Source organism: Humulus lupulus, chromosome 3, assembly GCF_963169125.1.
Source record: "Humulus lupulus chromosome 3, drHumLupu1.1, whole genome shotgun sequence".
Classification (NCBI taxonomy): Eukaryota; Viridiplantae; Streptophyta; class Magnoliopsida; order Rosales; family Cannabaceae; genus Humulus; species Humulus lupulus.
In genome coordinates, this window is record NC_084795.1 from 281,210,076 (window position 1) to 281,222,856 (window position 12,781).

Sequence of the window (12,781 nt, forward strand, 5' to 3'; positions counted from 1 at the left end):
ACGTTCGTTGTGAGTCCTAAAAAAATTCTTTCAGGACAAGTGAAGAGAGTCCTAAAAACTTTATTTAAAATTTTTAATTTAAAATAAATATAAATTATTTTTTTAAAATTAAAAATCTAACTTTTAAGGACACTCGTTGCGAGTCCTAAAAAAAATTCTTTCAGGGTAAGTGAAGAGAGTCCTAAAAACTTTATTTAAAGACACTCAACATGATCTTTTAGGACATGCATTGCGAGCCTTAAAAATATTATGAGAATTTTTAAAAAATATGACTTTTATATCATCAATGTGCAAAAATATGAGAGTTATACTTTTCTTAATTTGTATAAGAAATTTATTAAAGAAAAAGTTAAAGTATGGGAAACATAATTAGTAGCTAACTAAAATATAGAAATATCACATTTTTTTTATCATAGTTATGTTTTCTTTGATTTTGAAGGTAATTTTAATTTTGTTTTTATACTTTTCCATCATTTTTTTTATTTTTTTTTTCCTTACTTATTTTTTCTTCCATTTTTCCTTTTTCTTTTTTTTTTCTACCAATTTTTTCCTTCATCTTTTTTTCTTTCCATTTTTTCATTATTCTTTTTTTTTTTTTCAGTTTTATTCATTTATCTATTTTTTTCTTTCATTTGTATTGTTTTTTTTTTCTTCATATTTTTTCAGTTTTTTTTTCATTTTATTTTTTCTTCATTTTTGTATTTATTATTTCTCCTTCCATTTTTTTTTCACACATATGAGCTTTTTTTTTTCTTCTTCCATTTTTTTTCTTTTTTTTTTCTAATTTTTTTATTCATATTTTTTTTTCTTTTAATTTTTCCATTATTTTTCTTCTACTTCTTTTCATTCTTATTTATTCATCTATTTTTTTTTTCATTCATCATTTTTTGTGTTTTTTTTTTCATTTTTGTACTTATTATTTTCTCATTCTATTTCTTTTTTTTTTCACACATATATTTTAACATTACATAATTATTCTACTATTTTTTTTATTTATTATCTTTTATTATTGTAATTTTTTTTTATAGTTTTTTCCAGTATATGTAAAAAAAATTCAAATCAATTTTTTCAGCATTTTCTTTTTACTATAACACTTATAGGAATACCAAAATTTGGAAAGAAAACTAATAAAAATATGAAAACTTGAATGAGTAACTGGTTACCTTCACATTCTTTGTGTGTATATTTCTGAGGGTAACTGGTTACTTTCACGTTCTGGTGTGTGTATATTTATGGTTTCTTTATGGTAACTAGTTATTTATGTTACTAAAATCATAGTTACTTCTTCTTCCTTTTTTTAATGAAGTGTTCTTCCATTTTTTCCTTCAAATTTGATGTTTCTTTTCATATTTAATATGACTAACTCGTCACCCCTCTTCGGTAACTGGTTACCTCTCTTATGGCAGAAAATTACTCATCTTAGGATAACTGGTTACCCCTCTTGGTGCATATTATTTAACCTAGCTCTAGGATTTTTTTTTAAGATCAATCAAGTAACTGGTTACCCTACCCAGGATTTGAAAAAAAAAACGTACAATCTTAAAAAAAACTTGTTTATAATGAATAAATAATAATTTTAAAAACAATTCATATTACAAAATTTTTTTGCAAAACAACCAAATAAAAATTTAATATATAATTAGTAATTTAAAAACAATATAAAAAACAAATAACCTAAAAAAATAATAATCAAATTACAAACACACCCTTCCAAATTTGATTAAGAGTAAAACTATGGCATAAACCAACTTTTATACAAAAATATGGGAAAATAAACCCATAAAAGTGAAAATTCTTAAAAAAAGCCATAGATTAACTTTTTTTTTGAAAAAAAAGCCATATTTTTGCACACTCTATTAAAAATCTCATATAAAATGTAATTTCCTCAAACATTATTTTGCGAATCCTAAAATACCTTACTTTTTAAGGCTCTCAAAGAGAAAACTCGCGCCCTGCGAGTCCTAAAATACCTTCTTTGTAGTAGTGAGTGTTAGAAAACAATAATAAAAAAAGTGTTGAATAATTTAACAATAAACAATAACTTTCGCTAAACTCACATTTATAACTGTTATACCCAGATTTCGAGCCATGGTAAATATGACCTCGAAAGCTGAGTTCGCAATAAATGGTCTCGTGAGGATTAGAGTATGATCTAGGATTGTAAATCGAGCATGCAAAGTATGATATATGATCTCGAATGCGGTGACCTCGAAATGATCTCGATCTCGAAAGGTAGCTCCGAGAACACCTTCATCTTCAGGAACTTCGGAGCATGGGTCTTGAGCTCGATGTACTATCTCGAAAGCAATGTTAGCTCGGGAGATGTCAGTGGCTCGCACAATGACATGAAACCTGAGATGCTGAAGCCTTGGAGATACGCTATAACCACCTTGAATGTCTACAAGTATTGTAAACATGAGATGTAATCCTCATTTATTGATGTAAATCCCCAAGAATCGTGGGATATTATTTAGTCAGTTATGCATTCCCTGGTCTTCAGGGACGTTTCCTTTTTTATCTGATTAAAGGCATTTAAAGCCATTTATTTTATTCACAAAAGAGTAACTACCCAAAATATGTGAGATAGTATTCTGCATCCTTCTCTATAAATAGAGAAGTCATGCACCATTGTAATGGACCGAAATTCTGATCCTTGAGAGAAAACTCTGGAGAATTCATTCTTGAAGAATTCCTAGAGATAATCTTGAGATTAATAACAAAGACTCGTGGACTAGGCAGATTTAACTGCTGAACCACGTAAAAAATCGTGTGTTTGATTTGTTTGTTCCGTTTGGCCATCGTCATCCATTGTTTTTGTGCTCTTCTTTTATCTGTTGACGAAAAACGGCGTCAACAATAACATATAAATATATACTTGAATATTTGTATGACTAAACTAACAAATAATATGGAAAGTAAAGCAAATAAAAAAGAATTATTGTTATATTTGTAATACACAAGGTTATATTTGAATTCTTTCTAAAAAAAAGGTTATATTTGAATTTCGCTTATCCTTTTAAAAAAAATTACTTATTAAAAATATTATATATTTTTTTCAGAAAAAAATATTATATTTGAGTTCACATTTGTATTATGATGTTTTCATATGTACAGAAGTTACCGATTTAAATTTACAGATAGTGTCAATATATATTATTAATAAAAATTAAATAAATAAAGAGTATTGAGAACCACATCCTAGTTTTCTAGTTCAGTTTTAACTAAAATTGAAAAAAAATGTACATAATCCAAAAAAAATATTTATATAAAAATAATATTGATTCACTGTTCAATTTATAAGTAGATATTATTGTACAAAGTAGGAATACTAGCAATCAACCTTTCCATATACAATGCAATGTAATCCATTTATTTTTTGAAAAAAAAATTGTATAAAATATTGTACAAAGATCCTAAAATGTTTAGTTATTAAATATAACATGATTCCCAGGCTCTATAATCAAATAATGGAAAATAATTTTATAATTTGGTATGAAAAAAATGTTATAAAAGTAAACATATTAAGTACAATATCTATCTCCAGCAAAAAAAAAAGTACAATATATATCACTAATTTTTATATACTCAACTCAAACTCATACCTTTTTTTTTTTTTTTTTAAATTTTGAAAGACAATCTCATACATTATTAGGCTATGAAATTACAAATTTGGTTCCATAAAACAAAAATAAAATTGCAAGTTTGGATTTGTTCTCTTCCTAGGCTCTATAAATACATAAATTATTTACACAGTAATAAAAGTATACAAAAAATCTTAATTTATTTCCAATGGCTTGTTGTGTTCGAGTGTTTTTAGTAGCCATTTTCATGGTTGCAACGATGACTAATATATGTTGTGCAAGAGAGTTCATAGTTGGGGATGCAGCTGGATGGACTACTAGTTTTGATTACCAAACTTGGGCACATGACAACAGTTTCGAAATTGGGGACACACTTGGTAATTATTATAAATACATATTTATAGAATTTTACAAAATATCATTAATTTTAGGGACATTTGTGGCATAAATACTCAATGTTTCACATTTGTTACACTTAAATACTTAATTTTTTTATTTTTATGGCAAAAATACTCAATGTTCAATATATAATAAAGATAGATACCCAATCTTTTTTCTTTGCGGCAAAAATACATATAGTTGCTAAAACATTGCTTTTGTAAGTACATCATCTATTAGAACTGTTAAACATGTTGATTAAATAGACATTTGTCTCTCTGTAGTCGGTCAATTTCATAATATTTTTTTAAAAAAATATATTTTAAATTAGAAAAATGAATTAAAAAGACATTTTAAATTAATTCAAATTAAAAAAATTCATATTTTGAGGACAAAAATACCCAAATTACGAAGTTATACATATCTGGTGAGTCAACAATCAACAACTTCAACAGAGGAGGTACTGATAAAAGCAATGTTTTAGCAACTTTGAGTATTTTTGCCACAAAAAAAAAAGATTAGGTATGTATCTTCAATATATATTGAACATTGAATATTTTTACCATAAAAATAAAAAATTAGGTATTTATTTGTGACAAATGTAAAATATTGGGTATTTATGCCACAAATATTCCTTAATTTTATAGAGTATTTGGTAAAAATAGTTCATTTTTAGAGTACAATTTGAATTTTGACTTTGTTTTGATAATTTTTTGTAAAATAATATTTGTTTGGAATTTTCGATATGGTGTTTGGAAACCTTAAAAGGGTGTTTGGAAATCCGACGCTATTTTGCAAGATATTATCATAATTAGGCAAAATTGCAAATTAATTAAAAAAAAAGAGACTATTTTGTCGAGGCTTTATAAATTTATATAGAGAAAATTATGTAGGGTATTCATTTTAAGTGACTCTTTCTCGTTTTTTTAGTCATGTTTTGATTTTTTTTACCTAGTATTTCCGTTTTTGTTCTTGTTATACTTTTTTTCTTGCTCAGACACTTACAACAAAATATTTTTGAGTAAGTCTATGAGAAATGCGATTATAAAAAATGAAAAATTACATTTTGGATAAAAAAATATAATAAGATATACAATAATAATAATATTATTTCTAATTACAATTATAAAGTCGTATTTGGATTGTGTTTAATTATGGTAAGTTAATTATGATTTTGATTTTTTCCATACTTATAATGATTTTTTTTTTAAATAATTCAAAATGTAAGTTGATAAGCCCTACTTTAATATTCGATATACACATTAAACAACTTATTTCAAAAAATCTTTCAAACTTCTCTCTCTCATTCATTTTTTTAAAAAAACTTTTATAAAACTGGGTAATATTAAACTAAATGTATTTTTTTAGCTAATTTTGGTTAATTAATCTTAAAAAGGAGTATTATGAAGTTTTCTCATTTATACACTATTACAAAATACCCTTTACGGGACACTTTTTTAGGACTCGCACATAAATGCTAGTCCTTAAAAATATTTCTGGAGTTTTTAGGACACTCATTGGGAGTCCTGAAAAAACACAATTTAGGACTCGCAATGAGTGTCCTAAAAAAATATGTGAGTCCTAAAAAAATCTGGGCTAAAAAATGAGTGTTTTACTTAATAATTTTAAGGACTTGCTTTGGGAGTCCTTAATACTCTTTTAGGACTAGCTTTGCGAGTCTTAAAAACACCTGAGTTGAAAAATTAGGAATGATGACTTTTAAGGACTTGCTTTGTGAGTCCTAAAAGAGTATTAAGGACTCTCAAAGCAAGTCCTTCAAATTGTTGTTAAGTAAAAGAGCATTTTTTTTATCTAAATAAAATTTGTATAGTTGTGATTTTTAAAATTATTTTTTATAATATTAGAGTATAAAATTGGGAGTTTTATAATCACATTTTTTTTTATCTAAATAATATAATCTGATTTTTATTTATAAAATAAAATATAATAAATATAATTCCCAAATCCCTTTCTCCCTCCCTCCCTCCCTACCCGATCCTTACGTTCCTTTCTCCCTCTCTCTCGCATGCTCTCTGTTAGGCCGAACGACGGCGGTAGGGCTCGGGGAATGGTGGTCGACGGCGGCAGGGGGGTCGGGGTCGGGCTGTTCGGCGGCAGGGGGCTCGGGGCTGGGCTCGACAACAACGGCTGATGGTTGGGGGCTGGGCTCGACGGCGGGTGGGGGTTCTCGGGCTTGGGCTCGACGGCGCAGGGGCTGGGCAGAGGGCTGGGCTCGACGGCGGGTGGGGGTTCTCGGGTCTGGGCTCGACGGCGCAGGGGCTGGGCAGAGGGCTGGGCTCTCCTATCTCTCCATGAACACAAACCCATTTCAGCTCAAGATCTATTCCATTTTCAAGTTTGTATTTTTATTGAACATTTTTATTGAACATTTTTATTTCTGCTCTCTTTGTCTCTCTCGGCTCCCTCTCTCTCTATCTCTCACTCATCTCTTTTTTGCATTTCTTAACTATATCTATTTAAACCAAAATTTTGCAGATTAACACATGCAATGGAAGGCACTGTGGAGATACCTTCACTGGTCCTAATAAGCCCAACAAGCCTTCTATTTGGACTGCTCAGTAAGTATATGTACTTGTTAACTATGACCAAATTTTAAAGTTTATTAAGCTTGGTGTGTTCCTGGAGATAGAATCTGATGCCCAACTTTTCATGCACTTACAGATACAGAGTTTTCGGAGACCCTCCTTCTCAAAGAGCAGCAGAAGACATTGCATACTTGGTTGCCCGGTTTTTCTCCAAGAATGGAACTTTGAACAACTACTATATGGTATAAAAATGAATCTTATTCTGATGTAATAGGCAGACTCTCTTGTATTTTGGTAGTAATAATGGCTTTCATTAAAAAATTGCAGTACCATGGTGGGACTAATTTTGGTAGAACAAGTGCTGTTTTCACCACAACTAGATACTATGATGAAGCTCCTCTTGATGAATATGGTAAAAAAAAAATGGTCTCCATGGATTGAAGAAGGGTTGTTAATATAGTTGATCAATCTAATTTTGTTACTCTTTATGCAGGTTTACAAAGGGAGCCTAAGTGGAGTCACCTAAGAGACTTACACAAGGCTTTGAATCTATGCAAGAAGGCTTTACTTTGGGGAACTCCTGGAGTCCAAAGGTTGGGCAAGCACACTGAGGTAATAAGTTTTTCTAAGTGAAAATAAATGGAGTTTAGAACAAATTATGTGTCATCATATCCATTTAAATGACAGAAGATTAAGCCGTTCATTTATGCAGGTTCGGCTTTATGAGAAGCATGGAACATCCATCTGTGATGCTTTTTTAACCAACAACAGCACCAAAGGGGCACACACTGTGAAATTTAGGGGTGATATCTTTTACCTGCCACCAAGGTCCATAAGCATTCTTCCTGATTGCAAGAATGTGGTCTACAACACTCAAATTGTAAGTAGTTATCATTTACATAATCTCCAATTCATATTCCATAAGAAAAAAGCCTCTCATATATTAAGTTTTTCCTTGTCTCAAAACAGATTGTATCACAACATAATGCAAGGAACTATGTCAGAGTGAAAGAAACCAAAAATCTTAAATGGAAGATGTCTCCAGAGCCCATTCCAAATGTCCATCAAATGAATATCAGTAACAAAATACCAAATGAGCTCTATGGCATGCTTAAAGATACCACAGACTATGGATGGTACACCACCAGGTAATTTTCATGGCTCTAATTTAAGTGATCTCTCAGTCTCTCAGCATTGCCTCTGCAGATTAACTCTAATGTGATTAAGTATTTTAATTGCAGCATTGAACTAAGTCGGCATGACTTGCCAATGAGGCCTGATATTCTACCTGTTATAAGAGTTGCAAGTCTTGGCCATGCACTGCATTCATTTGTTAATGGTGAATATATTGGTAAGCCAAATCCACACAGTAACTCACTTATTACATAGAATCAACTGAGAGAGAGAGAGAGAGAGAGTGAATAAGATTTTACAACTAAGACAAGAGGCTTCTGGTTTCAGGATCTGCACATGGGAGTCATGAAGAGAAGGGATTTGTTTTCCAAAAAGCCATAACCTTAAAGCCCGGGACTAACCATATAGCATTGTTGGGCATGACAGTTGGACTCCCTGTAAGGAACTCATAACTTAATTAAGTAACTCACTCACTCACTGATGAAATTTAACTCAAGTCACTGAAAAACCAATTTGTATTCTTTTTAATTTTAAGGATAGTGGAGCCTACATGGAGCACAGATATGCAGGGCCCCGAGCTGTCACAATCCTTGGTTTGAACACTGGAACAATCGATCTGACACAAAATGGTTGGAGGCATCAGGTAAAAACAACTAAACCAATATCATAACAGTAGGTTTTGATCAAATGGACAAGTTTATTGACCAAATTGGTGCGTTTTTCAGGTTGGTCTGACTGGAGAAATGAATCATGTGTTTGCTGACAAAGGAACAAAGAAGGTTGAGTGGACTCAAGTAAAAGAAGAAGGACCAGCTCTCACTTGGTACAAGGTAAAAAGTTCGAACCTTTCTAATCTTGACAGCAAAAACTCATACATTTATACACACATGCACATATTTATATTAATCTTTCAAATTGGCATGGTTTTGGTTTTCTTTTTAATTAATCTTACTCTCTTTGCATGTAAATGTGTTTTTGGTGGATTGAGTTTGTTTCTTCTTAGTAGTGATTATAGGTTCCGTTTCGTGAAATAGGTGTAATTGTGGGGAGGATTTTGATTAAGTTATATGTTAAAATTGATCGTATTTACAATGTGAAAAATTGTTTCATAAAATATCCCTAGCTAAAAGATAAAAAGATAAAAAAAACCAACATCAGTTATTGCAAATAAACAAAGAATTTGATGTGCAATATAATAGTTTTAATATCTTTTTCCATCATAAGTTCCAATTACTATACATCCAAGATAGGATTCAAATTAGTGATGTTTCTTTCTTAATTAATCAAGTAATTAAGTAGTACTAATGTCTTATCACTTAAGCTCCTTCCCACTTGAACAATAACATCATAATAAATAATAAGTCTGCATTAAAGTTTTAACGAAATTAGAGATTAAGAGGTGGATTATGATTAAAAGGGTCTCTTAAAAGATGCTTAATTAGATGCTTAATTTAGTCATAACTATTTGATTTGAATGCAATTTGCGTAGCATAATTATGCATTTCAACTTTGATTTGATTGTTAAAAGCCAAATGATGATGATGATGTGTGTCTACTTATTTATAAGTTTGAATTATAATATATTTATAATTAAATAACTTTTTTATAATGTGCAAGTCTATATTGAGACGCATTTCTTTGGCGTAATACTAGACAACATTGACGGTTGAAGTTTTTAGAATAAAAAATATATTTCACTAACATTGTATACATTTCTTGTTTAATATTTGGTGATAATATAATTTGATTGTTGTATAAACTGTCATGTAATATGATTTTGTAAGCCGGGTAGACTAAATACTGAAATGATATTTTTGAGTAATTAATAAATTATTTTGTTGTATTTTCTTTTGAAATTTTAGAAATCTAACATATATAATACATTTTGGACACTCAAAGGGATATATATTTTTAAATCAAAATGAAAATTGTAGCTGCATTATTAAAAAAAAAAAAATTACTTTTAAGGGCATGCAAAGCGAGTCCTAAAAAATTACTTAAAGCACTTAATTAGATTTTTTAGGACTCGCAATGTGAGTCCTAAAAACTTAATTAAAGGTACTCAACCAGATTTTTTAGGACTCGCAACGCGAGTCCTAAAAATATTCTTTTAGGACTCGCAATGCGAGTCCTAAAAACTTAATTAAAGGCACTCAACCAGATTTTTTAGGATTCGCACCAGATTTTTTAGGACTCGCATTGCGAGTCCTAAAAATGTTCTTTTAGGACTCGCAATGCGAGTCCTAAAAACTTAATTAAATGCACTTAACCAGATTTTTTAGGACTCGCACCAGATTTTTTAGGACTCGCTTCTTTTAGGACTCGCAATGCGAGTCCTAAAAACTTAATTAAAGGCACTTAACCAGATTTTTTAGGACTCGCAACGCGAGTCCTAAAAACATTCTTTTAGGACTGTTGCGAGTCCTAAAAACAGTTTTTTAGGACTCGCATTGCAAGTCCTAAAAAACCTTAGTTTTTAAGGCTCTCAAATAGAGGACTCGCGATCCGCGAGTCCTAAAAAAATTTTTAGGACTCGCAATGCCAGTCCTAAAAATCCTTTTTTGTAGTAGTGATATTTTTATATATGGTGATTTTTAAAAAAAAAAATATGATTATGTTAATGCAGTGTTTAATTATATACCTGGAGTACACAACGTAGTTGAAGTGGATGAAAGTGCATTCAATAGCTGCCAAGTACCAACACAAGGCAAGCCATTGATAAGAGGAAATGACAAAATAGCATTAACCAACCATGGAAATAGATGGTTTATTTGTGGTATTCCTGGTCATTGTGATTTGGGCATGAAACTTTCTATTACTATGTGATAAGAGATTATTAATTTGTAACTTATTGTATGGGGATCAATAATTAATAATAACATGAGATTTGTAACTTAACCTCAAAACACTTTATACATCTCCGTCCTATCTCTTCATCAACTCTTTATCATCTTTGTCTTTGGCACAGGGTTGGACTCCATATTTTGTGCAATAAATATTCAAAATTGTTTTTGTCATCACTCGGTTGGAATTGGCTAAAGACGTTTTAAATCAATTAAAAAACATTGTACACTTCAGTGTCAATAGACTTTGCTGCTTAATTGACCTTGGTAGAAAACTTATTGTGAAATGTTAGACAAATTTTGCAGCATCATATATTTTTGTCTTGTCAAGGATCAAAATATCCAATTTATTATCTTATAGTGATACATCACATTCACACAATAATAGTTGTCTTAACATAACATTCACACTGGTGAATCAAACAAATACAAAAAGCAACATTACAATAGACAAACATAATCAAATTACAACACAAGTAAAGCAACATAATTTCCCAAACAACTCGATCTTCCCCAACACAGAATATTTGTAGTGCACACAAAAGCCAAACAACCCCATAACAATAGATAAAGTAGAACAAACTGTTGACCATGGTAGGTAGCTAGCTTTCACTTTTTGGGATTGACAGCGTACCAAGTTTGAACGGCAGTTAAAGAAAGCACCATTACAGCTGCTACGAGACCTATGATAGCCCATGGGTTACTAAAATATTGCTGATAGACTTGGTTCATCCAAATGGCACACCTTCTCTCGCAATGAGCTTGTATCTTAAGCTTGACATCCGAATAATAGTCTACTGGTGGCTCATTGAATTTTGAACCTAATTTATTAAACCAATCAGCCACTTCTTTATCGCTACTAAGACGGTTTTGAAGTACTCGCGATGCTCTTAGCTCCTTAACATCTTCTTCATTATCGATGAGAATATCCATAAATTTTACGTAAGAAGTAACCACATACCGTTTATCATCAATGTCAAACTCGTGTATGAGAAGTTCCTCTAGCTTAAGCTGTGTCTTTTCATCCATAATTAATGGAGGAAGTTCAAGATGCCCTTTGAGGTTAAAACACTTACCACTAAAAGATATGTCTGCCAAGCTACGACCACTGGGCTTAAACTCTATCCCTGCTGATTTAAGTTCCTGGACATTGCGAAAAAACCCATTGTTATCAATAATATCATACCCTATTGCTACGGGATCATCTGGTTTTGGTCTTTGCCGGCAAAAACAAGGGACACATAAAACATTTCCATGAATATTTTCCTCACTTTCTCTATTGTTGTTGGTAGAGACAATATCGCCATCGACAAATGTGATTAGCGAGTAGAGAAGGTGGTGGAAGTCAACACGTAGATCTTGAATTTTTAGTTGAATAATGTCATTCCATTGTCTGAGACAGTTGCTGGGGCTTATAATTATTGGCGTCGTATTATTCTTGGTGATATTGTTGATGTGAATGAATCTGACAATATCTATTTTCAGTTTGTCCGGGTCATTGCTCAAGTTCACCAACAACTCAAGGACTCGGAAAGGGATTTGACAAAAATCTCTTGCAAACAACTTATCTCGGATCCATCTTCTTCTGACAATACCAATTTCAAACTCTTCTAATTCCTTATGAAGATAGCTACGTATGAATTGTAAAATTGTACATCCATCCAAGAAAAACAACACAGCCAAAAAATTATCGTCAGAAAACAAACCTGTACTATAATCTCCAGAATCATGTACGAAGTTCCTCAAGTCCTTGGCATTCTTATTGATTTCATCGAATAAACTCTTTCCTGTGTTGTCCTTGCTGAATGAGTTGATGAACGTTCTCGTCATTTTACTTTTCAAGTCAACTTCAATGTTGACCAGTGTTTGATATTCAACTTCGCGGATAGTTTGGTCAATAATAGAATCTAGCGACCATTGCGTATTGGATGCAGAAGGGACATCCATATCGACACTACATTCTCCAGCCATCCTTAACTGTTTAATCGATGATAAGTTAAATGATGCTCCCAAATTCTATAGATAATTAAGTTAAATCATTATAAAGTATAATTCAAAATGAAATCAGTCAAGGAAAATTATTGTAATCTTTTTTTTTTAGGAAAAAAATTCTTGTGATCTTGAGTGAGAGTGCATAGAAATAGTGCCTTTTTTTTTTTTTAACTTCATAATTAATTTTAAAATACATGAATATATTTATATATTATAAATATGAATTTAAATAAAATTGTTGTTTTTCATTAGATTTAACATTTTTTTTACTTATCTTTTAACGGATAAAGAAATTATAAAAAAAAAA

At 30.8% G+C, this 12,781-nt stretch overlaps 1 protein-coding gene across 1 annotated transcript; it reads left to right on the forward strand.

Moving 5' to 3' along the window:
- The first annotated feature begins 3,840 nt into the window (after positions 1-3,840).
- On the forward strand, positions 3,841-8,688 carry LOC133825795 (beta-galactosidase 11-like). The gene is made up of 12 exons (XM_062258693.1): positions 3,841-3,958; positions 6,113-6,315; positions 6,456-6,538; positions 6,642-6,747; positions 6,833-6,917; positions 6,999-7,117; positions 7,218-7,385; positions 7,475-7,653; positions 7,747-7,856; positions 7,967-8,076; positions 8,175-8,282; positions 8,365-8,688. Exons 1-12 carry the CDS (start codon positions 3,841-3,843, stop codon positions 8,671-8,673), a joined length of 1,698 nt encoding a protein of 565 aa, XP_062114677.1. The 3' UTR covers positions 8,674-8,688.
- Positions 8,689-12,781: the final 4,093 nt, after the last annotated feature.